The 26,980-nt window shown below is 42.0% G+C and overlaps 1 protein-coding gene across 3 annotated transcripts; it reads left to right on the forward strand.

The window, feature by feature from the left end:
- Positions 1-248: 248 nt before the first annotated feature.
- On the forward strand, positions 249-25,135 carry LOC139385219 (anoctamin-5-like). Of its 3 annotated transcripts, XM_071130332.1 has the most exons (21): positions 476-564; positions 678-708; positions 14,962-15,032; positions 16,997-17,104; positions 17,735-17,803; positions 18,803-19,087; positions 19,168-19,287; positions 19,404-19,519; positions 20,134-20,268; positions 20,655-20,760; positions 21,058-21,118; positions 21,236-21,387; positions 21,490-21,564; positions 21,684-21,912; positions 22,169-22,347; positions 22,486-22,583; positions 22,781-22,902; positions 23,045-23,250; positions 23,421-23,623; positions 23,819-23,924; positions 24,124-25,135. In XM_071130332.1, the coding sequence occupies exons 2-21, from the start codon at positions 681-683 to the stop codon at positions 24,346-24,348; spliced, it is 2,694 nt and encodes an 897-aa protein (XP_070986433.1). In that variant the 5' UTR covers positions 476-564; positions 678-680; the 3' UTR covers positions 24,349-25,135. The 3 variants fall into 3 exon arrangements, with proteins under 3 accessions (XP_070986432.1, XP_070986433.1, XP_070986434.1); XM_071130331.1 differs by lacking the exon at positions 678-708 and having other exon boundaries at positions 249-564; XM_071130333.1 differs by lacking the exons at positions 476-564; positions 678-708 and adding an exon at positions 14,402-14,544.
- Positions 25,136-26,980: the final 1,845 nt, after the last annotated feature.

Below are 26,980 nucleotides of genomic sequence, written 5' to 3' on the forward strand. Positions count from 1 at the left end.
AGGCTAGTCAATTAGGCTCATATGGTTAGGCTGTACAAAATATAAATTCATTTGGTGAGATTTGAAGGGTTTTCAAAACCATACAAAATTGCCAAACATCAAGTTTGAGGCCATTCACATGGGTAGCATAACCCTCACAGACAGAATTCCAATGCATGATGCACTAATTCCCAAGCGCTACTTGTGTGAATAGGCTACTTCTTTATGCACAATGATTTGCCGACAGAATGTGCTTGGTTTTGCCACTCCCCTTAAATATGTATAGTGGCTAGAGAAGCAGTATGAGTGCAATCATAATATGAAAGGATATGTCAAGACAATTTCGGGGCATTCTTTCAGCCAATAAATGCCCCGAAACGTTGATTTTGGTGTGAAACCCAAGCCTCAAACTCAAATACAGTGTGGCGAGGATCGAGTCGTGGGGTGGCATCCTCTCTCTCCGTCCTCACTTTCCTGAAAAAGCAGCTCCTTCCTTGTAGTCGGTGGAGATGAGAAGAATAACGGGAATGGCAAGGGAGGAAACTTTGATCGAGATGAAGAGCGCAATGGATTCGCAGATTGGAGGTAAAGAGCACATTCAGAGATTAGCCGATTTTGGTAATATACAAGGTAAACGTAGGCTATACCATAATCTTTGTTTTCATTGGCTATTAACAAGTTTACTATTGCGCTTTCAGAAAATGTTCAAGGAAACACAACCAACTAAAGGTTGGTTCTATCAGTTTTGTGACTGGAACTACCACTGTCTATTATTTGGTTTTGGAATAATGTTTGGCTAATGGTTTACTTGTGTCTGTGCCATATGTCACTATGTAAGTGTGCTACCTAGATGAGAGGCACATACAATGTTTAGCCTAAAGATGAGCACATTTCAGGGAATTTACATGTTATTTATAACAGATTATGTTTCGGGAACAGTTCCATGTGTTTGTACAATTGTACAACTAAATGTATAGTTCTGAAATGACTGAAAATACATGCGGTGACGTCATTCACATTCTGACAGGTCTACTGGGAGACAAATTTGAAGTTTGAGAAACTGACAAATTAAAGTAACTGTCCAGTGTCTCTATCTTTATATGAAATATGACCAATAATTAATTGCAATATGAGTGAAATAGTTGTCCTTCCAAAAAATGGCAATTAAGTGTCTTATGTTTTCTGTGTTGGAATGGTGTGGGCATAGCCCAACAACAGAATGGTGTGGGCATATACCGGTCCCAAAACATATTTACACTAGTAGACTGCTGATTGGCCATCTAGGATGACATCATCCTCTGTAAGGAAATAACAAGCATTTTTGAAACGTCTGTTTGAGATACAGGTTTGAGGTGGGGTGTTTTTATAGTGTTTTTTCTCCAATTTATGCTTTGGCCACAAATACGAGTCAGCAACATTATTTGGGTATGAGTTATCAGAATATGACCTTTTTAAAGAGATTTTTACTGGACAGTTACTTAAAGCCCATTGCAGAAGTCTGTAAAATGGCATGTATTTGGCAATTTCTTTGTTGATTTATACATCAGCATTCAAAGTGATCAGTATTGACCCCAAATAAGTTCAATATTATTCATAATGATGTAATTTCCAAGCAGGTTTGTGATTTTTTTTTTAAATTGCAGATGGATGTCTTATTCGATGGAAGGTTGGTCTGTTGTGCTAATGTATAGGCCTAGTAAAGCTGATGCAAGCGGCACTCTGCTTATCTATATCCCTTTATTGAAAATTGACAGTATTTGTCACTCCACACTGCACAAGGAATGTCGCTTGAAACTGGCCATTGTTGTGGCCATGCCCTCCCTTTTAAACACCATTAACTGCCCCATAACTTCAGTATTGCTCTCAGTATTGCTCTCAGTATTGCTCTCAGTATTGCTCTCAGTATTGCTCTCAGTATTGCTCCCCTACGTCTCCCCTTAATGTGCTCCTGTGTGAATAAGCTGTGTCCTATGTTCATGTTTTCTGTAAGATTTCATGGCGAAAAGGAAACAAGTTATAGGTAGACATCTGCAATGGTGTGCTAACAGACATTCCCAATACATGGCATGGGATTGTCCTTAACTGTCTAATCATGGATTTGTAAAATCCAACACAAATTGGATTGCTAATTGTTTTCAGTTATTCCCTAGTTTCAGGATGTGTCAAAGGGTGTCAGTAGACCTCTAATCCATATCTATAACCTTTGCTTTGTGTGGTGCCACACTGTCCCAAGGTAATACTCACATAATTACACGCTAGAGACCAGACAGTTGTTAACATTAAGTGCATGAACACTTAAACATAATGATCTGCTGATTGGCACTCAAGGTAGAGAGACTATCTAGACAGGGAATATACCATGATGCTATGGACTGACTGAGCAGTCACTCACTGAAGAGACCTGTAGGGAGGAGTTCGACTGTAACAGTACTACTCTTTTTCCAATTGTGCTTAGTGACAAATAGACATACATGTCAGAATATATTACAAGATCACATTTGTTATAACAAAAATGTCACATTTTCTCACAATTTGTGAGAATGTGGCAGTGTGCCTATACAGAGTTGCCCACAGACCCAACTTGGTCTCCAAATACAGCCATCCACTGCATAATGTGTTAAGCTGTCATGGTAGCAAGGGTCCCTCTATGAAATGTTGCTGGTTGAGAGATAGCTCAGAAAATGTAGAGCTGCTGTGGGTAATAAATATATTGAACAATTACAAATGTTCCTTTTGTTAAAATGACTTTGTAGGCTACAATTTATTATGTATGGCTTCACAGAAAGAAAAGTACTTGAGCATTCATAATGTTGACAGTAAAGCAGTTTCAATAATGCCATAGTAAATATGGTTTTGAGATATTGTTACATCCGTCTCTCCTCTGCTGGGAAATTAAGTGAGTTGGAGCAAGTTCATTGATGGATGGAAACAGTCCAGCATCCTCCCAACCTCTCTCACACTGTTTACATCCCTCTTAGCATCTCACCCCTATAGGGCGGCAGGTAGCCTAGTGTTTAAGAGCGTTGGGCCAGTAACTGAAAGGTTGCTGGTTTGAATCCCCGAGTTGATTAGGTGAAAAATCTGTTGATGGGCCCTTGAGCAAGGCACTTAACTCGAATTGCTCCTGTAAGTCACTCTGGATAAGCGGGTCTTCTAAAACGTAAATGGAAACCGTAAATAGAAGATTCCTCAAACAAACTCTGCTGTCCATTTTACTTATTTTGGTAGTACGGAAACAAGGCCAAGCGATGTGGTTCCACTATCTCTGAGCAATAGGCATTTATGCTCTTAATGTGAAGTAAGTTGACTGAGCAGGTTAATTTAAGGACAATCTGTCACTTGCCCTTTGGTGGTAAGGCTCCTTGTTAGTAAAGATCCACAGTACGGCTGACTCCCCACAGTGGGTCTAGATAGTGTGGAGTTCTGTGTTGATAGACTGCCCTTTCACACCAACGAATTTGTGTTGGGTGTTATCAGGTAAACCCTTCCTGCACAATAACAAAAATATATATTTATATGTGCGTCTGTGTTGTGGATCACCATGTTGACAGTTTTATGTAGGGACTGAACGTGAATAGACTTCAGGTTCATCTGCATCTATAGTACAGTTCTATTACAGAATCATTTATTTTGATAGTTATATTACCCACATGCTCACACTGGCTGCCTTGTTATGGCTCTCATGGCTCTAAATCATTTAAATTGTCAAAATAGTTGTACTGAAAGGTTCTGATAAGGCACTGTAGTATTATCAAATACTAGGCCTGCTATTCTACAAACAACATCTCTCACTATCACAGTAAAACCTCTATTCATTCAAACTCAATGCTTCAAGTGATGAGACCGAAGCCTTTCATAGTGTGTTTCCGTTTCTGCATTCCTAATTGGTCTTGATCAGGGGCAGTCCGGCACAAACTAGGCCTAAATAATCATCTTTGCATTACAGCACTCACCCTTAATCATTGATGATCTAAAAGAAACGTATTAGATAGTTGTGTGGAGGGCACGCCAGTGAATTCATCTTGGCTCACAGACTAGGGGAGCCCCAGTGTTGCCATGGAAACTAGCTGAGTAATTATATTTTCTCTTTGATAGCTGAGTTAGACAGACTGTGGGCAGAATCTGAAAATCTGAATATTGGCGTGAGGGTTAACCCACTTCTCATTTCTGTTAGTGCACTGGATGATAAAAAACATTACATGTCTGGACTTTTCTCCTTTCACCTCCATTTGGTTATTATCCCTTCTTTGGTCTTCCACAATTACATTTCAATGGCCATGAGCAGATTAATATATAAATCTTGAATAACATTGATCGATGCACTTGATCACAGTGGGCTTTGTGATTGTGTTGCTTTGTGGGTTTAGGAAGCTCTGTGCCAAAGCATTTCATGTTCTATCTGTGGGTTAACCTGGGCATCACATCTGATTAGGCTAACAGGCAACAAGCTACGAAGAACAAAGAACAACAGTTTGTTTTCATGTACTCTGCCATATCCTCAGTGGCGATTATGCAGTAAGCAACAAGGCCAAACAGGGGGGAGATGAGGAGAATTAGGGGAAGGACAAAATCTGTAATATTCTAACATTTCTACCCTTCCTCCTTATGCAAGAATGCCTCATTCAAACAGTATAGTATTAGAACGATGACATTTCATGTCTGTTTTAGAGAAGATAAAGTATGAATTCTGCTATCTGCTCTGCCCACGATCCCTCGCTGGGAGGGGCACCGGGGTATTGGTCCACTCTACTGATCTAACTTTCAGGGTTTTGTCAAGGCACAGTTCCAGTCTGGGACAAGGCCTATTGTATCCTGGAGATAAGAAAGGAGATTTTGTTTGTTCCATGTGCAGAAAGTCATCAACAGACGATGTGAGAATAGGGATACAAAACAGCTTTCCAACTGGGCAAAAACTGGTTGAATCAACATTGATTTCACATCATTTCAACAAAAAAATGTAATGTGGTGACGCTGAATCAACGTGGAGAACTGATTGGATTTTTTAAAAGTCATCAACAAAAGGGAATTTAATATTTTCATTGAATTTACAACCTAAATCCAATGACATGGTGTTTTGTTGATTTCACTGTTGAATTCATGTTAATTGACAACTCAACCAAATGTAAATCAAAACTAGATGTTGAAATGACGTCTGCACCCATTGGGTTTTTACCTTTAGCACTGGGAGTATGTCCTCCCCCTTAACATAGACCCTATGCTGCTTCATTTAAAACATGCTAAATTAAATGTACTTAAAATCCTGAAGTTAGCATTTGGTGACTTCAGCAAGGTAAACAAAGGCAAAGCATGGATTGGTCTCTCTTCCTACAGGGTAAGGAAACCAATGTAATTTCAGTGAGGTATCCTGTATGTTGTATTTCCCCTGAAAAAAGGAACTTGGGGATGATGTCAATAGTTAGGCTATTGGAGCCAGGAGTCATGTATTATTGAGTCAGTCAAAAGAAGCCAGTCTGATATGTCATGGTGCTATTTTTAGTTGGAGCTACAAGGATGATAATAGTTTAGACATAATAGGTCACATCAGGCCATGGTAGCAACATAGTGACATTGTTGTGTATTCATTGTGTTTCCTAAAACACTAACATCTTTCAACAATAGGATGTATGTTGCACAAGCCTCACATGCTGGCCTTCTAGATGATCCATCTGCTGTATGTAGGGCCATAAGACATATAGCCGGTTATCTTACCATGTTAGTCAGGAGTGAATGAGAATGTTGTGAATGTATGTGGCCGACAGTGTTTCCCTGATAAACTAATCAGCTCTAGTTATGTGGGGGATGAATGACACATAATGGGCCACTGATTTCCATTTAGTACTTATTGACTTACAGTATATACAGACATATTGGAATGCTTTAACCTCTAGTCTAGAGATCCATCTAATTAAATAGCTAGCAACAGGGTACAGCATCACTGTGCAGCATCACAATGCCTATTATAAACTGCCATTTTATCTGTTATAAACTGTCCTTCTATCTATTATAAACTGTGAGAATCCCTGGCCTAACATGAGATGAGACTGAAGCACTTATTTAGTTCATCAGAGAACAATTTCTCCTTCATCAATAAGCTTTCTCTGGTAGAGCCAACTGTAATATGATAATGATGCTCAGAGCCCTGGGTATGGACACCACCCTCTGCAACTGGATCCTGGACTTCCTGATGGGAAGACCACAGGTTGTGGGGATAGGCAACAACACCTAATCCGCACTGACTCTTAACATGGGGGCCCCCAGGGGTGTCCTCGGCCCTCTGATGTACTTCCTGTTCACCAACGGCTGTGTGGCTTTGCATGACACCAACTCCAACATCAAGTTGCTGACAACACCACGGTTGTAGGCCTGATAACCTTCAATGATGAGTCTGCCTATAGGGAGGAAGTCAGTGAACTGGCATAGTGGTGACAGGACAGCAACCTCTCTGTCAACATCAGCAAAACAAAGGAGTTGATTCTTGACTTCAGGAAGCAGAGGAGGGAACATTCCCCGATCCACATCAACGGGACTGCAGTAGAGAGAGTCACTAGTTTTACATTCCTCAGCATCCACATCACAGAGGACTTGTCATGGACCAACAACACCACCACTCTTGTCAAGAGGGTGCAACAGCGTCTCTACTTCCTAAGATGGCTGAAGCAATTTGACATGCCACCCCGGGTCCTCTCCAAATATTACAGTTGCACCATCGAGAGCGTCCTGACTATTTGCATTATGGCCTGGTACGGTCGGGATTTTCTCAGGCCAGACCGCAAGCCCCTTCAGAGGGTGGTGAAGACAGCCCAGCACATCACTGGAACCGTGCTGCCTCTCTCCGGAATCTTGTGTCGAGCTCCTCACTCGACTCCGTGACTGGCTCTGGTTCACCCTCGGATCCGCCGACCACTCCGTGTGCTCCCGCCCCCCAAAAATTGGGGGGCTGCCTCTCGTGCTTGCGTCGAGTCCTATATTCCTGGTCTCATCGCCGTTCCTCTCTCGCTGCCTCCGCCTGCTTCCATGACAGGGTCTTGTCCCCTGCCATTACCTCCTCCCAGGTCCAGGATGTCCTCCACTCCTGGGCAAGCTGCTTGGTCACTTAGTGGTGGGATCTTCTGTTACGTCCGTCGTTAGAAGGAGACCAAGGCGCAGCGTGGTAAGCGTACATCTTTCTTTATTAAGATGAACACCAACAAAAGAATACACAAACGCAACGTTCTGCAGGCTACCTAGTAACTGTGCAAAAACAAGATCCCACAAACTAGGGTGGAAAACAGGCTGCCTAAGTATGATTCCCAAATCAGAGACAACGATAGACAGCTGCCTCTGATTGGGAACCATACCCGGCCAACAAAGAAATAGAAAACTAGAATGCCCACCCAAATCACCAAATAGAGAAATAAATAGGCTCTCTAAGGTCAGGGTGTGACAACTGAGCCATTTACTTTATGTTCATAATCTTATCTTTTCTTATTTCTTATTGTTGTTGCATTGTCGAGAAGGAACCTGCAAGTAAACATTTTGTTGGACGTTGCATGCCATGTGTATCCTGTACAAACGACTAATAAAACTTGAAACATGAATAACAGGGGATGCCCAGTAGCTGAAACAGAAGAGGAGAAGGTTCATTAGAGGAAAGTAGCCTAAAGCTCAGGCCTCGTATTACCATTTAAATCACTAACCAGATTGGCTTGGTCTGATGAAATACATAATTTACCAGGCTGTCTAAAGGTTTATCTTTATCACTGGAAAGTAGACAGGTGCCACCGGTAGGAGCAGGTGACGCAGGTGCTGTTAGATCCTCACCAGCATCAAAGTGACAGCTTCTTAATGGCACAAATAAACTTGAATAATGTATTCCTGTCCTCACACTGCCACTTGCTGTGATTGAGCCAAACAGAGAATATATCAAACATATTTAACAGCTGGCCTGTTTCTTTGAGGCTAGTATGTCTGTGTCAGTGGTGGGTGCAAAAACAGAGAGTTTTTCTGCTACTCTAGATGTTATAATTCAGAATTTGTGTATTTGTGATATCATAAATCCATCTATCAATGTCCAGCAGCATATTGTTAAGCAGACTAACCCCTTTGTCCCGTGTCTCTCCTCTGAAGAAGATGGCCCTGCTGTGCTGACAGCATTCAGGATGATCCTATTAACAGGTACTGGCAGATGAAAGGCTTAATGTGACGCCTGTCTGTCCATCCATCCTTTCATCATCTCCTCTCCAAACCTCACCTCATAGTGAGTGGCTGTGTCTTTATGTACTGCTGTTGGTTACTCTGAGGCTCGTACTGTGCTTGTACTCTGCTCAGCCTCCCTCCCTTCATGCCAGTGGCTGCAGAGCCAGTGTGAGTCCTTTGGTCCTGTGTGAGTGAGTGCAGGAAATTACATTTCAAATCCAACACGCTACATTAATTGAATTTATCTACACCATATTTGACATTTAAAATATGTTTTTTTGTGTGATTTTGTTGGGATAATTTAATCTATGTGTATGCATCTCTCTGTGGATTATTTAATATTTCAGAAAGGGAAACATGAACAGAAACCTGCCAGATCTCTCCCTTTATAAAGAGCTAAGGCTAACTATGTTGGTAACCAGTTTATATAATAGCAATAAGACACCTCGGGGGGTTTGTGGTATATGGCCAATATACCACAGCTAGGGGCTGTATCCAGGCACTCTGCATTGCCTTGTGCATATCAACAGCCCTTAGCCGTGGTATATTGGCCATATACCACACCCCCTCAGACTTTATTGCTTAAATGAATGTGAGTTATTCATCACTCCAGACTACCCACTGAAGGTACTGGTAGGTCAGCTACAGTAGGAGGAGATGTTCTCTAGGACTTCATCAATGGGGTTAACAATGTCAGTTTAATTTAGCGTGTGCTGGAGACTACAGTCGTGTCATCTTCACTAGTGGATCTCCTACTATCTGAATGTGGGTCTAGTTCCAAGAGGTGGTACACTACATGACCAAAAGTATGTGGACACCTGCTCATCAAACATCTCACTCCAAAATCATGGTGATTAATACGGAGTGCGTCCCCCCTTTGGTGCTATAACAGCCTCCACTCTTCTGGAAAGGCTTTCTACTAGATGTTGGAACATTGCTGCGGGGATTTCTTCCATTCAGCCACAAGAGCATTAGTGAGGTCGGGGACTGATGTTGGGCGATTAGGCCTGGCTCGCAGTCGGCGTTCCAATTCATCCCAAAGGTGTTCGATGGGGTTGAGGTCAAGGCTCTGTGCAGGCCAGTCAAGTTCTTCCACACCGATCTCAACAATCTTCTGTATGGACCTTGCTTTGTGTACGGGGGCATTGTCATGCTGAAACAGGAAAGGGCCTTTCCCAAACTACTGCCACAAAGTTGGAAGCACAGAATCGTCTAGAATGTCATTGTATGCTGTAGCGTTAAGATTTCCCTTCACTGGAACTAAGGGGACTAGCCTGAACCATGAAACACAGCCACAGACCATTATGCCTCCTCCACCAAACTTTACAGTTGGCACTATGCATTGAGGCAGGTCTTCTGGCATCCCTTAAACCCAGATTCGTCCGTCGGACTGCCAGATGGTGAAGCATGATTCGTGTTTCCACTGCTCCAGAGTCCAATGGCGGCAGACTTTACATCACTCCAGCCGACGCTTGGCATTGCGCATGGTGATTTTAGGCTTGTGTGCAACTGCTCTGCCATGGAAACCCATTTTATGAAGCTTCTGACAAACAGTTATTGTGCTGACGTTGCTTCCAGAGGCAGTTTGGAACTCAGAGTGTTGCAACCGAGGACAGACGTGCTTCAGCACTCAATGGTCCCGTTCTGTGAGCTTGTGTGGCCTACCACTTTGCGGCTGAGCCGTTGTTGCGCCTAGATGTTTCCACTTCACAGAACTTACAGTTGACAAGGGCAGCTCTAGCAGAGCAGAAATTGTAAAAGGTGGTCTCCTATTATGGTGCCACGTTGAACGTCACTGAGCTCTTCATTAAGGCCGTTCTACTACCAAAATTTGTCTTTGGAGATTGTATGGCTGTGTGCTCGATTTGTATACACTTCATACAACGGGTGTAGCTGAAATAGCCGAATCCACTCATTTGAAGGGGTGTCCACATACCTCTGTGTGTGTATTTATGTGTTAAACCATACTGTGGTAGTTTTATTTGAGGATATGTGTTCCCCATAGTATTCATTTTTGAAAACATTGAAAAATGTGTGTGGCTTGGGTGCTGAGGTGTATGTGAACGTATATATACTATACGTATACTATACTGTGTGTTTCTGCATGTGTGTGGATGTGCTGCTATCTGTAAATGTCTAATAAAAGTGGCCTTGTCTGTCTTTGGTAACACACTCCCTCTCTCTCCGTGTTTGCTCAGCTCGGGACTGTTAGCAGACCAATCATCACAGCTTGGCACAACTTCTGTGACCTTCATAGGGGTTAGGGAGACTCGTGCTCAGACTCATATGGCTGGCTGGCAGTCTCAACATCATTCCTTCCTCATGAGTTGTCTCTATAATTTACCTCTCAGCTGTACAGAGCTGCTCCCTCAAGCCTCTCATTGGCTTGCAAGGCACTCAGTAAAATTCTGGTTCTTAAAAAATATCCCCCTCATCCAATGGAAGAAAGGCTCAGGGCAGAACAAGTCCTTCCTGTGGTAAGCTAGATTGTGTTATGTCTGAGGGAACTACAGGGCCTCTGACTGGGCTGCTGCCCCCTCCCCAAATCCCTCCGTGCACGTAGAGGCCTAACCTCCCCCACGGGAAGTGCTTGTTTCCCAGCATTCAGAAATAACCAGGAGGCAGGCAGCGCTGCAACATGAGCACATTCCCTCTAGCAGGGTCTGCCAGGCTGGGGGAGTGCTCTGCTCTGCTACTGGAATGCTGTGTGTTTCTGTTTGTGTGTCTCCAGATGGAAAGTGTGATTTTATGATAGTGGGTCTTTATAGGTATATGTGTTTAGTTCTTTCCCCTGGTTTTATGTCTGAGAGCTCTTGGGAGAGTGAGTGTCTTCATGTCTATTTCACCATGCTGTTGCCCTGAGGACAGTCCATGTCAACGCAGTGTTGTGTTGGGGTGTTCTGACATCTGACCACAACACAGTTCCACTGACAGACTAATGCTGTTTTCTTCACATCAGCAATCCCTGCTCTCAATATAGAACTATTGTGTAATAGGAGGGAGACCGACTTTATCATCTGCAAAATCATTGGCAAATCTGTAGAGAAGGAATGTGGATGGAAACAGAGGAATGGGTCATGGGATTTCATGTAGTGTATATGGGATTTCATGTAGTGTATCTGATGACATTACAAAGTAATTGTTGTTAAATAACATAGCTTTATTTTTCCAGGATTCATTTAGCCAGTTGACTGTATGTAGTGAAGGTATCATACACAGTGAACAAGTTTGACAACATACACTAGATATGAACATTTATCTCATTAAGACCTATTAGGCTAATTGGTGTGATGAAGCTGGAATAATTACGCTTCTGGACTAGTGAAGTAAAATATTTAGACAAACAACCCATTGCTTTCTCTCTCTTAAATAAATGAGTAGATGCACATAAAGTGCCTTGCGAAAGTATTCGGCCCCCTTGAACTTTGCGACCTTTTGCCACATTTCAGGCTTCAAACATAAAGATATAAAACTGTATTTTTTTGTGAAGAATCAACAACAAGTAGGACACAATCATGAAGTGGAACGACATTTATTGGATATTTCAAACTTTTTTAACAAATCAAAAACGGAAAAATTGTCAGTGCAAAATTATTCAGCCCCTTAAGTTAATACTTTGTAGCGCCACCTTTTGCTGCGATTACAGCTGTAAGTCGCTTGGGGTATGTCTCTATCAGTTTTGCACATCGAGAGACTGACATTTTTTCCCATTCCTCCTTGCAAAACAGCTTGAGCTCAGTGAGGTTGGATGGAGAGCATTTGTGAACAGCAGTTTTCAGTTCTTTCCACAGATTCTCGATTGGATTCAGGTCTGGACTTTGACTTGGCCATTCTAACACCTGTATATGTTTATTTTTGAACCATTCCATTGCAGATTTTGCTTTATGTTTTGGATCATTGTCTTGTTGGAAGACAAATCTCCGTCCCAGTCTCAGGTCTTTTGCAGACTCCATCAGGTTTTCTTCCAGAATGGTCCTGTATTTGGCTCCATCCATCTTCCCATCAATTTTAACCATCTTCCCTGTCCCTGCTGAAGAAAAGCAGGCCCAAACCATGATGCTGCCACCACCATGTTTGACAGTGGCTATGGTGTGTTCAGCTGTGTTGCTTTTACGCCAAACATAACGTCTTGCATTGTTGCCAAAAAGTTCAATTTTGGTTTCATCTGACCAGAGCACCTTCTTCCACATGTTTGGTGTGTCTCCCAGACACACCAAACATGTGGCAAACTTTAAACAACACTTTTTATGGATATCTTTAAGAAATGGCTTTCTTCTTGCCACTCTTCCATAAAGGCCAGATTTGTGCAATATACGACTGATTGTTGTCCTATGGACAGAGTCTCCCACCTCAGCTGTAGATCTCTGCAGTTCATCCAGAGTGATCATGGGCCTCTTGGCTGCAGCTCTGATCAGTCTTCTCCTTGTATGAGCTGAAAGTTTAGAGGGACGGCCAGGTCTTGGTAGATTTGCAGTGGTCTGATACTCCTTCCATTTCAATATTATCGCTTGCACAGTGCTCCTTGGGATGTTTAAAGCTTGGGAAATCTTTTTGTATCCAAATCCGTCTTTAAACTTCTTCACAACAGTATCTCGGACCTGCCTGGTGTGTTCCTTGTTCTTCATGATGCTCTCTGCGCTTTTAACGGACCTCTGAGACTATCACAGTGCAGGTGCATTTATACGGAGACTTGATTACACACAGGTGGATTGTATTTATCATCATTAGTCATTTAGGTCAACATTGGATCATTCAGAGATCCTCACTGAACTTCTGGAGAGAGTTTGCTGCACTGAAAGTAAAAGGGGCTGAATAATTTTGCACGCACAATTTTTTAGTTTTTGATTTGTTAAAAAAGTTTGAAATATCCAATAAATGTCGTTCCACTTCATGATTGTGTCCCACTTGTTGTTGATTCTTCACAAAAAAATACAGTTTTATATCTTTGTGTTTGAAGCCTGAAATGTGGCAAAAGGTTGCAAAGTTCAAGGGGGCCGAATACTTTCGCAAGGCACTGTATCACTATGTAATTTGTACATTGTAAATCGTTTTCTGTTAGAGGCCATCCTTAGACCTCTGGGCACAGACCACAGTTCAAAGTACATTTTTTATTTACATTTGGTTGAGTTGTCAACTAACGTGAATTCACCATGACATTGGATTTAGGTTCAAAGGTAGGTGAAATAGAGATGAAATTCCCTTACGTAGATGTCTTTTTACAAATCCAATCAGTTTTCCATGATGATTCAATGTCATCACAATAGATTTTCTTTTCTTGAAATGATGTGGAAACAACATTGATTCAACCAGTTTTTGCCCTGTGGGATAGATGCAAGGACTGACCTTCCAAGATATCAACAATATAGTTTTAACCATGTTATGAGGCTATACAGTGTTTGTTTACATTTACAATATTTACAAACATTGGATTAAAACTCATTTATGTTTTGGGTTCTGATGGGGTTTGACAGTTAAACTAAGCTCATGCGGCATTTTTAAGTAATATCCTTCAAGAATCAATGGACTCATATACAGTATATCATTATACTATATATCCTAAGTCCAAAATGTATGTCCAGTTGAATTCGGAAGTTTACATACACCTCAGACAAATACATTTAAACTCAGTTTTTCACAATTCCTGACATTTAATCCTAGTAAAAATTCCCTGTCTTAGGTAATTTAGGATCACCACTTTATTTTAAGAATGTGAAATGTCAGAATAATAGTAGAGAGAATGATTTATTTCAGCTTTTATTTCTTTCATCACATTCCCAGTGGGTCAGAAGTTTACACACACTCAATTAGTATTTGGTAGCATTGCCTTTAAATTGTTTAACTTGGGTCAAATCTTTCGGGTAGCTTTCCATAGGCTTCCCACAATAAGTTGGGTGAATTTTTTGAAATTTTTGGACATTTCTCCAAAAAGTACGATCTCTGTCCCCATGTGCAGTTGCACACTGTAGTCTGGCTTTTTTATGGCGGTTTTGGAGCAGTGGCTTTTTCCTTGCTGAGCGGCCTTTCAGGTTATGTCGATATAGGACTCATTTTACTGTGGACATAGATACTTTTGTAGCTGTTTCCTCCAGCATCTTCACAAGGTCCTTTGTTGTTGTTCTGAGATTGATTTGCACTTTTCGCACCAAAGTACATTCATCTCTAGGAGACAGAACGCGTCTCTTTCCTGAGCGGTATGACGGCTGCGTGGTCCCATGGTGTTTATACTTGCGTACTATTGTTTGTACAGATGAACGTGGTACCTTCAGGCGTTTGGAAATTGCTCCCAAGGATGAACCAGACTTGTGGAGGTCTACAATTATTTTTCTGAGGTCTTGGCTGATTTCTTTTGATTTTCCCATGATGTCAAGCAAAGAGACACTGAGTTTGAAGGTAGGTCTTGAAATACATACATTGGTACACCTCCAATTGACTCAAATTATGTCAATTAACCTATCAGAAGCTTCTAAAGCCATTACATCATTTTCTGGAGTTTTCCAATCTGTTTAAAGGCACAGTCAACTTAGTGTATGTAAACTTCTGACCCACTGGAATTGTGATACAGTGAATTATAAGTGAAATAATCTGTCTGTAAACAATTGTTGGAAAAATTACTTGTGTCATGCACATAGTAGATGTCCTAACCGACTTGCCAAAACTATAGTTTGTTAACAAGAAATTTGTGGAGTGGTTGAAAAACAAGTTTTAATGACTCCAACCTAAGTGCATGTAAACTTCTGACTTCAACTGTAGCAACTGAAGATTGCCCCTTTCAACTCATCTCTGCTCGTGTTTCTTTTCTCTACACAGAGGAATGTAATGGCCAAAGTCATAATAACTCTATAGAGGACGGAGGAACACAGCTACCTGGACACACAGAGGTGAGTTTCACACATTTCACTGTAAGGTCTCCTCCACCTGTTGTATTTGGCGCACGTGACAAATAAACGTTGATTTGAGTCCCATGACCCCATGTTGACCTGCCTGGACACTCTCCTTTCCCTCTACATTAACTATCCCTGCCCTAGATGACTTCCCAAGCTCTCTGTGCTGTAATGCAGCAGTGGTCTGCAATGCAACGGGCAAATTAATTGAAAGCTACAACAAACAAAAAACACATCATATTATTTGCATGATAAAGGTTAACACAATGTTGAAGGTATACTGGATTAGTAGATTCATTTTTGCACTTATGTGTGTACATCGCTGTAAGAAATGTATGATTATGTGCTTGTGTTTAGTCTTCCTCCACATGCTTGATTGATCCTCATCCGTGATCAATATTCTTGATCAATAGTGAGTGTGTATTGAAAAGAGGTTGTTTTGCATGCCTTTGTGTACCTTGCCTATGTTGGAAACAACTGACCTCTTTCTACTACAGTTCTCATTGTTCAGTCACAAGACCTCAGTGTCTCTCAGAGAGCTCCTCTCTTTATCAGATCTCCCCAGGCAATAAGCACAAACTAAAATACTGCCTACAGAGAGAATATTACTGTGTCTGTTATGAGTCTGTGTCTGTGTTCTCTATCCAGCATTAATCTGTTGTTCAAGAACGAGGGAACTTGAACACTTTCTCTCTCACTCATATTCAAGCGTGCTTTGACACATGAAGGTGGAAGGCCATACATTTCAAATTGTTCTAATATGCTTTCGCCAACCTAATTCTGTTGATGATCTTGGGAATTGTATGCTGTATCCACACCCTGTTTCCTTCCTCCCTGTTTGTGGGTGTGGGGGCTGATAAACAAAAAGGGGAGGGGCTCTGTTTCTATTCCCGACCACAGTGTGTCCTCCAGAGCCAGGATACTGCTGAATTTAGGGACACGCCTGTGTTTTATTGCTAATTGGACTGAAGCGCTTTTCCTCCTAGTCACATGATGAAACTGACTCCACACAATCCTTTTTCACAAATGAGGTTCAAAAGATGATGTAATACCTGGAATTGGTGAACATAATCTTAGCCGATTGGATCAAGAAAAGCCATTTTCCTCCACTCCAGGTCCAAGGCTGTGTCGATAAGGTTTTTCCCCTCTGTCGTCCTGACTGCAGAGCATAGCACTGTAAATACTTCGCTGTACCCCTCAGGTAGAATAAACCCAGGAGTAAACAAACCTAGTTGAGAAACAGCCTTTAACCCACTGTAAATACTTCGCTGTACCCCTCAGGTAGAATAAACCCAGGAGTAAACAAACCTAGTTGAGAAACAGCCTTTAACCCACTGTATATACAATTTCACAAGCAGTTTTCTTTTTAACAAGGGTGCAGTATCTCTATACTAAGACTTAATCCTGCATATGCTTAATATGCTTATAAATAAACTGGAGTGTGGAGTGTAGATGCAAACTGGAATGTGGATCATTGTGATTGAAGAGTATTGTCTGTGCCAGGTTTGGGGCTTGAATCAAGAAGTGGCTGTATACTGGTCTGGGATGATTTGAGAATATCAAGACTAGGTTTAACGCTATTATTAAAAACAAAAAGTTCATTTCAGGCCCTAGTACAGTATGTACCTCTTTGCTTGCCATAGTTGAGGGCTACGTTTAGTATAATGATAGGCATGCCTTCCCTGGAACATGTCCAGGATCCACTGCCTCCTAACTCCTATTCAAGTTACATAAGACAAACCACACAAAAGAGAGAAAGTCCACAATCGTTACAAAATAAATCTGTTTATTTAATTTTGGGCGTGTCCAAAACCATATACTAAACTACTACCATGTACTTTTAATGTACTTCTAACGTACATCGTCACATTCAGCAAGCAGATGTTCTCTGTTCATAGGAGGAGGAGAGAAATAGTTTCTGTGGGTTAGTGTTCTGACACTCTTCTCTGTCTGCCCTCCAGACTGACAGGCTACAGCAGAACAAAGACACTGTGTTCTTCAGGGACGGGGTTCGCAGGATTGACTTCATACTGTCGTACCTAGATGACAAGGATGGAGAGAAGAAGCAGGTGGGCAGCATAACGCACAATCATTAACACCGTGACAGAGAGCATTGTGTGGTTACAGAGAGACACATGGCAGTTTATCAACATGGACATGACAGCACAGAGCATTAACCTTGGAGTGGTCAGGCTTGCTTTGAGCCTGACTGGCTTCAGTAAGAACACAGATATTTTAGTTTTCCGTTGCAAAACGTTTTGTCACAGTAAAGACAGTGTCTGGGGTCAACTGGCCACGTGACCATGACTCATAATCAGCCTGAATCAGGGCGGTAAAGAGGAGAAGGTGGCTAAAAGGAAGTGGCTGACAAGTTCCCAGTGGTTGAAACTTTGTTGTTGGGGTAATTGCATCACCTCTTTCTTGACAGAGAAGCAAAGATTTCATGCCACAGACAGACCATAGACAGATCACATTTCATTATTACCCGGCCCTCTAGCTTCTCATTTTTGGACTTTGAGAGCTTCTACGAGAACAAAATGGATTATGAGAATGAATGGGGAAGTTAGAATACAAGGATGGATGGAAGGATAAAGTAATAGCAGTGATGATAGAGGGGGAGATACAAGGAAAAAGGCTTTTCTGCCCTGGTCCTTGCTATTGCTTAAAGTGCATGTGTGTCTGTCTCTGTATTTGTACAGGAGAGGAGGAGGGAGTTTGAGGCCAACCTTAAGAAGGCTGGACTGGAGCTTGAGACTGAGGACAAATCGGTGAGTTACCCAGCCGTGGCACGCTGGTGTCCTCTAGTGGTCATCATGCAGCAGCACATCACATTACTGCAAGGTGGGGCATATCTCAGCAGAGCTTTCTTATAGGGGAATTCCACTCAACAGTCTTCTTTCCTAAGTGGTAGAAGGGTGTTTAACGTATACTGAGTGAACATTAGGAACACCTGCTCTTTCCACGACATAGGTGAATCCAGGTGAAAGCTTACCTTATATGATCCCTTCATTCAATGTAGGTGAAGGGGAGGAGACAGGTTAATAATTAAAGAAGGATATTTAAGCCTTGAGACAATTGAGACATGGATTGTGTATGTGTGCCATTCAGAGGGTGAATGGGCAAGACAAAATATTTGAGTGCCTTTGGATGGCGTATGGTAGTACGTGCCGGGTGCACAGGTTGGTGTATGTCAAGAACTGCAACGCTTCTGGGGTTTTCACACTCAACAGTTTCCTGTGTGTATCAAGAATGTTCCACCACCCAAAGGACATCCAGCCAACTTGACACAATGCAGTTGTTTACACCACCACGTTTACACCACCACCTCCGTTGTTATTGACTGGAGTCCTTGCAAGAAAAGGAAACAAAGACTGAAATTGGTCTATACATTGACAGAATTTATAGAATTGCATGAACATTTGCTTTAAACCTGCAACCTTCTCTCCACTTACAAGAGAGGTGTGAACATTGGAGTCAACTTAAAGTCCATGCCCCGATGAAATGAGGCTGTTCTGAGGACAAAATAAAATAACTCACTATTAGGAAGGTGTTCCTAATATTTTGTACACTCAGTGTTTCTATGTTTTCTTTACACATTTTTAGGTGAAAATGTGTACTATATTCAAATGGAAAATGTAGAAAATATTATAAATGTTATATAATTATTAAATGTACTCAATATTTTCAATGATTCCTCTGTTTTTTGCTTAAATGGGATGGTCAGTCAAACTGCCTCTCTCTGTCCTCTCTCAACTCATTCCTCTTAGGACTCAGATGATCTGAAAACGTACTTCCTGAAGATCCACGCCCCGTGGGAGGTGTTGGCCACCTACGCTGATGTGCTGAAGATCAAGGTTCCCTTTAAGGAAAGTGACATCCCCCACGGACAGGATGTTCCACTGGAGTGGCTCTCCCGACCGTTCCGCCTGCCAGAGAAGGTGATGCGCCCACAGCCTGACTACTTCACCTCTCCATTTGATAAGGACAAGATAGACTTCTTCCTCATCAAAAACCAAGACACCTTCTTCCCCCCCTCCACACGCAACAGAATAGTGAGTACAGTATCTTAACACAGAATCCAGCGACACACACACACACACACACACACTGATCTGATGTCCCTTCCTGTCAGGTGTACTACATCCTGTCTCGCTGTCCGTACCATAAAGAGGACCGCAAGGAGACAGACAAGAAAGGTATCAAGCGGTTGCTGAACAACGGGACCTACACCTCAGCCTTCCCACTTCATGATGTAAGAATCATGTGACGCCCCACCTACATCACATCAACATACTCACAGTAGATGTGAGGATGTCAGATTTATTTCTAAACTAGAGCTGATTATTCTCCTGTCCTCTATGCTGTCAGTGTCGATACTGGGAGAGGAACACAAATGAGCAGTGTGAGAGCGAACGCTACCACCTCTATAAGAATTGGGCTAGGTTCCTCTGTTTCTACAAGGAGCAGCCCCTCAACCTCATCAGGTAAGACAACATCGGTTTGGACGTCGGTTATATTTCCCCTATGCATAGACACAAAGACACGTCTATAACAGGGGGAGGGAGGGTGGCGAACTCAGTCCGGCTTTAAACTTATTCTTGAAAGTTGTAATAGTAGAATGCACAAGGTACAATTTCTAAATAGGGTAGTACATCATCAGTTCCTCTTATCATGTCAGTCATTGCATATCTTAGAGAGCTATTTATAACTTGTCAGAAATGTCAGCTGACGTTTTTTATTTAGTTTTTTTAGCCCATAGATATTGTTGTAATAATTGTTGTCACTCAAATATCACATGAACACACATTAGACATGACCAAATGTATAGAATTACATGAAAATTTGCTTTAAATCTGCAACCTTCTCTCCACCTACAAGAGAGGTGTGAACAGTTTATATCATGAACAGTCCCTGTGCCCATAGAAATAGACGTGGTGTGTGTGCATGCGCAGGAGAGAACAAGGATGTCCCCCAATGATGGAAGGGGGGCCCCCGAGATAAAAAGTTTGGGAACCCCTGATCTATAGCACCATGCAAATACTAAGTGTCCCTACTCCCTGATGCCAAATAAGTTGAATTATGTCTGTGTTGTTAACAGGAAGTATTATGGGGAGAAGATTGGGATCTACTTTGCCTGGCTGGGCTTCTACACAGAGATGTTGTTCTTTGCTGCGGTCATGGGGGTCATATGTTTTACCTATGGTGTGCTAAGCTACGATGATAATTTAACAAGGTCAGTACCACCAGGGGGCAGAAAGGTGCCTTATTTGAAAAATAGGAATACATTTGATTGGCTGCATTTAAACAGGCAGCCCAATTCTAATATTTTGCCAAATTATTGGCAGAAGATCTGATATTGAATTATTGGACTGCCTGTTTAAACACAGCCTTTGAATCATGCATAAGTGGGCTATCATACACACACACACACCTAATGGTGTGTAGTCAGTATATTAATAATAATTGTGTAAAAAAAATGAAATCTTTGTTGTTGCACATCCAACAGTACACTAAATCACACAACTTTGTCAGTCTATACAGGACATGTAAAGTCACGTCATATCAAATGTATTAATGTTCTTTCCCACTTTCTATTCCTCCTATTTATCTCTCCCACAGTAAGGAGATCTGTGACCCCAGCATTGGAGGGAGTACTGTGATGTGTCCGCTGTGTGATAAGAAGTGTAGTTACTGGAAGCTCAACTCAACGTGCCTCTCATCCTGGGTAAAGGAACATACACATTTTATTCTGTCATTCAGTCACAACGTCATCTTTCCTAAAATGGCTAATCATAATCTCTTGACGATTAGCCATTACATCTAATTCTTGATGGCTCCTCACACTTAAAGAAATTATGCATGATTAGCGTATTGTTATATTGTTTAAACCATCCTGTCAATCAAAGCCAGTGAAATCTCCCATGCTGAGTGTGCAGTATGTCATCTTGCTATGGCCAAAGCACAGCATGTAATTTCCTCTGGGTGGTTAGGAGCTCATCCTGTCCCATGTGCCCTCTTCCAGCAATCCCATCTGTTTGATAACGAGGGGACAGTGTTCTTTGCCATGTTTATGGGGATCTGGGGTAAGTGTCTGTCCACTCTGTTGTTACTGTATTAACCTGTTGGAGAATTACAGTACATCCCCTGTGAGGGAGACAGACGGTTACTGTTAGAGTGTAATGACCCTGTCGGTTCTGCAGTGACTCTGTTCCTGGAGTTCTGGAAGCGGCGCCAGGCCCAGTTGGAGTATGAGTGGGACCTGGTGGATTTTGAGGAGGAGCAGCAGCAGCTCCAGATCCGCCCGGAGTTTGAGACCAAGTGCACTGACCAGAGACTCAACCGGATCACCCAGGTACGGGATGCCAGCTGGTTATTTACACACTGCTTGTGTGAAAATTCTAAAGTGTTCAATGTAAACTACTGACTGGGCTTTCCGTTATTTGTTATTGTGCAGGAAATGGAGCCATACCTACCCCTCCCCAAAAAGTGTGGTCGCTTTTGCCTCTCCGGTGTTACTGTTCTGTTCTGGGTAAGCCAACATACTACATCAACTCTGTGTGTCTGCAAGCATTTGTTCGCCAGTGTGCAGTATACTGTATGTGTGCTGTATGTGTGCACTGTAGCATGTGGATTTTGTATTCTCCACAGATGCTTCTGATTGTGGCCTGTATCACTGGGGTGATAGTCTACAGGCTGGCTGTGTATGCAGCCTTCGCCAGCATCATGAAGGACAGCCCCACTAAGAAGATCCATCTGGTGGGCTCTCTCATCACCCCGCAGCTCGCTACCTCTGTCACCGCCTCCTTTATCAACTTTGTCATCATTATGATCCTTAACTTCTTTTATGAGCGAGTGGCCATCTGGATCACTGATATGGGTGAGGAGGAGTAGCTCGCTATCATGGCGATTAGATCAGGAGGAGCAGGAAATGCAGGGAGATGGAACACAGATGGCACATCAAGTTAAAGTGATGTTTACCCCAGGTCACATTAACTACCCATTTCCTGCTCATTTAAAAAAAAAAAATCTCTCCTTTAAAAATTCACTCATACCTCAGCAGTACTTTTCCTCCAATAGTTTAGGTAGCTGGTGTGCCTTGAATGCCTTTGACCTCCAACTACTTGCTCCAACAGAAATTCCCAAGACACATCTGGAGTATGAAAACAAGTTGACAATGAAGATGTTCCTCTTCCAGTTTGTCAATTACTATTCTTCATGTTTCTACGTGGCCTTCTTCAAGGGGAAGTTTGTGGGTTACCCAGGCAACTACACGTACATGTTTGGCAAATACAGCAGGCTGAGGAACGAGGAGGTGAGCTTTGTCACACACCATCTACAGTATATGAACACATTTTACTATATGAAACGCACACCTTTTGAAGAATAAACTACAGTATTTATGTTTAGATCTCAAACCTAACTGTTAAACACCCACTGCAACTTGTCCCAGTGTGACCCAGGAGGCTGTTTGATTGAGCTGACCACCCAGCTGGTGATTGTCATGACAGGGAAGCAGGTGTGTGGGAACATCCAGGAGGCCCTACTACCGTGAGTTTCACTGACCTCTGTGCTACTTCTGATAGACTGCGAAATGTACCTCGATGACCTTTCAGTTGCATATCTACTCCACCATTGGGTGTGAACCAGCTTGAACTTGTTAAAAATGTCTGACATTCAGTATGTAATTTGTACACGTGCCCTCCTCAGAGTTCAGTATTCTCTTGATCTATATTATATCCTGTCAGGCTGCTGAGGAACTGGTGGTGCAGCAGGAAGGCCCGGAAAGACCAGTACAGCCGCTGGGAGCAGGACCACGACCTGCAGAACTTCAGCCAGCTGGGCCTGTTCTATGAGTACCTGGAGATGGGTAAGAAGGCCCTTAACCCACTTCACTCTCTTCCCACATAGACAGGAGACTATGTATGGCTGTTCATCAACATTCTCTCTCTCTCTCTTTCTCTCTCTCTCTCTCTCTCTCTCTCTCTCTCTCTCTCTCTCTCTCTCTGCAGTAATCCAGTTTGGCTTCATCACTCTGTTTGTGGCCTCTTTCCCCCTGGCCCCCCTGCTGGCCCTCTGTAACAACATCCTGGAGGTCAGAGTGGACGCCTGGAAGTTCACCACCCAGTTCCGCCGGCCTGTGGCGGCCAAGGCCCACAACATCGGAGCATGGCAGGAGATCCTCAATGTGGTGGCCATCTTGTCCGTTGTCACCAATGTGAGTAGGATTAAATGTTATTAAGCTGTAGCCACGTTGTTGTTATCAAGTGTTCAAATCTATGTCTTTATTGTTGAACAGCCCCATTTTATAATTCATATATACTGTATAATCAAAATACAATAGTTCAATGTGTCTTGGATCCCCTCTCATGCTCTCTCATCTCCCAGGCATTCATCATGGCCTTTACTTCAGACATGATCCCCCGCCTGGTCTACCTGTATGCATACCACCCTGGCTCTGAAGCCACCATGAGTGGCTACATCAACAACAGCCTGTCAGTGTATGACATCTCCCAGATACCTCTCCTCAGTACGCCCGAGGAGGGGGCGATTCCTGCCTGGTTCAACAGCTCCTTCATCACCACCTGCAGGTGGGAAGCGACTGCAATGCCAGGAAACTCACTTGCACATTTAAATACCCTTTGTCTTGACTTCACTTGAAGTCTTGACTATGGAGCTGTGATTGTATTAATCCAGATGTTTACAGACGACAGGTCAATGCTTGGGGTTTAGCACTAGTGTATGTAGTTGTTGTGTCCCGACATTAGTCCTATATGTTGTCTCAGGTACCGTGACTACCGCTACCCTCCAGGCCACCAGAGGCAGTACTCCCACACTATGCAGTTCTGGCACATCCTGGCAGCCAAACTGGCCTTCATCATTATCATGGAGGTAAGACATCCAAAATATGTGTATGGAACACAGCACATCTCTCCACTCTAAACCAGCAGGTGCTCTCTCCATTATATACAGTATGCAACAGAGCCCAATCTTTGCTATCACTGTCTTTCAACATGTTATCATCTGTACTTCATTAGGTGAGTGTGTGATAAAGGTTTGCTCTGTAAAAACCCTCTTCCTTTCCCATCAGCACGTGGTGTTTGTGGTGAAGTTCTTTGTGGCCTGGCTGATACCGGATGTGCCATCCGAGGTGAAGGCTCGGATCAAACGGGAACGTTACCTCATCCAGGAATACCTGCACAACTACGAGGTTGAGAAGCTCAAGATCCAGCTGAGTCAGAGTTTTATCATTGAACCCAAACCTGGGGTCTGCACTGCCACCGACATGCATGACGTGTTATCAGAGTGCCTGTAGGCCCCAAATCAGTAACTCACATCCACCTGGCTAACCTAACTGGGAGGGTGTTGCTGTGAAGGCTCCTCCACTGAAGGCAAACATACGTACAGTAAAGGGCTTCTGTCAGTGGTTGCAATCCTATCAACTGTTTCTCTTTGTTTTGTTATTTGTTCATTTTCTAATGAGCAGCTAGCAGATTTCAACCTTTTTGCCTATATTAGGACTTTCATTGGAGGCAGGGACGGAATAATTTGATCGATGACCCCATCTCGTCACCTTTTCTCAGCGTCCAATGCTGTTGCAATGCAAGCTCCTATTGTTCAGCTTGCTTCATATCTTCTGTGCAATGATGTTTCTTGCAACTGATTCAGTCATTCAGTGCCAGTGTTGATTGTGATGGGATATTATGGAATCCTACAAAAGTATGTGCCAACTTGTTAAATGCTATTGGGATTCATGATATTGTACCAGACAATATACAGCTTCTTGAAAAAAATGTAATATAATGCTCACCTTATCCACAATGTTACTAACATATCCAGCAAAGACTGCCAAAGATATCCCATGGCTTTTATCGGCAGCTATCTAATGAATTACCTTTAAAGTCATATGCGTGTTTGATAGAATGTAACATATAAAATCTAATTTATTTGCCTTCAAGTGTTGGCATGTTATCTGCTTCAATTTGGCTGTAACTGGGCTACATTAAATGTGATGTGTTTTCCTTTCATTAATGTCATGTATTTGAAATATTTTCATGGGAGTCAATGTAAAAACTGTCAATTAAAGGCCCAATGCAACCGTCTGTATATCAATATCAAATCATTTCTGGGTAACAATTAAGTACCTTACCGTAATAGATTTCTATAAAAATTGGCTAAAATCGCTTTTTATCAAAAAAAACTTTTTTTTCAATCAAGAATTTTGCTAGGACTGTCTGGGAGTAGTCTGAGTGGGGAGGGGAAAACTCAAAACTAGATGTTATCGGTTTGGAGGTTTGGAACTCTCTTTGTTTTTGGTCTATCAACCAATTTACCACATGGTGATGTCACCATGGAAAGCTGAAACTCCCATCCATGCAAACCTGATGATTAGGAGGTCCTGTGTAGATTGTATGTTCAACCAGCGATTATCAGGAATTAACACTGATCACATTTTTTCACACTTTTAGAGTGTTAATTTCATCAGCTGTTGTAGAATTTCAATATAAAACACAGGGGAAAAAAGCATTTTGACTGTAGTGGCTCTTTAAAATATGTTTCTCTCAGCTGGGTAATGATAGATAGAGATAGTGTAATGGTCCAAGACGGTAATACACCCATGTCTACTTTATATATGTTTGGTCTGATAGAGCCCTTTCCAGTGGATATAATCTACACTCAGTTTGAAATGTTTTGAGTGGCATATTAAGTCAAACCAGACAAAATATTAGCCCTGTTTTTGGGGTTGCATTCCGCTTCCTTGTTTAGATTTATGGCGAGATATGCAACTTGTATGTGTGATTTCTTCTGGTGTGGGACCCAAATGTGTTTTTGCCTGTGTTACTTGCACATGTCTATCTGCTCTTTATTTTGACACTTATCAAACTCATTGTAAGCAGGAAAATCAGATTCCTCAGCCCTGTTAGTCATTACTCACTTAAGTTAAGTTGATCATTCCTATCTGCTTTTCAGTCATACTCTATATCTGTACTCAGTGTCACAATGGGAGGCCTTCTCTTTTTAATTTTGATTTAGCACAGAGCACTTATATGGATGGGACAGGTTTTATTTAGCCAATGAGTCTTTCAGACAGAGAACTCCTCTACATTATTACTGTTTAATGTCAATCATTCCAACATGTCTGGATGGTCTCATATTAAAAGGAAAGTTGACTTTAGATTACATGTTTCAAAGCAATTGTTATTAAATTCAACTTCAAAAGGAACTGTCGCTTATTGAATAGATTTCAAGTTACTGTAAAGTGAGTTGTGCAAACAGAGGTGTTAGCTATATAGTATATAGACTCAGAGTATGCATCACAATCTCGTGTCCCATAGACATTCAATGTAAGGAAACATGCATCATTTAACCTGCATAATGTCCCCTTTACAGCAATCAGTTCACACTATTTTATCACAGCCTGTATACACATGAAAAATGTTGGGGTATGTACAGTAGTTGCCATATTAAGTTCAGTAAACAAATCACTTATTTAGATTGTTGTACAGATTACATTTGTAAAGTATAGTTTGCTCAATGTAGGATTAGGTCTTATAATGCAGTTAATTATGTAATATATTGATCCGATTTTATTTGTAGGCTTTTTCTAGGTTCATCTGTTTTGAACTAATCTGTTTTGTAAATGTTAATAGCCTCTCATGCTGATGGTGGAAAATATACCCCTGGACGATTTTACTTGGTATAACTTCAACTTCAAAGTCACGTACTACATCACTATCTCAGGCTTGTCAATATTCCAGTGCTTGACTAACGCCACTCTCAGCCATACAGACAAAATCCCTTGGGAGACTCTTGACTCCTCATGTCCTTTTTTGCGTACAGGGTGGAAGCCACAGTACATGACCAGCAGATCAATGCCTTAAATGTCTATGTTTACTTTTTGGGATGTACTTCAAAAACAATAACTTTCTATTGTTCTATTCCTATGA

The sequence above is a fragment of the Oncorhynchus clarkii genome, chromosome 26, assembly GCF_045791955.1.
Source record: "Oncorhynchus clarkii lewisi isolate Uvic-CL-2024 chromosome 26, UVic_Ocla_1.0, whole genome shotgun sequence".
NCBI classification, from domain to species: Eukaryota; Metazoa; Chordata; class Actinopteri; order Salmoniformes; family Salmonidae; genus Oncorhynchus; species Oncorhynchus clarkii.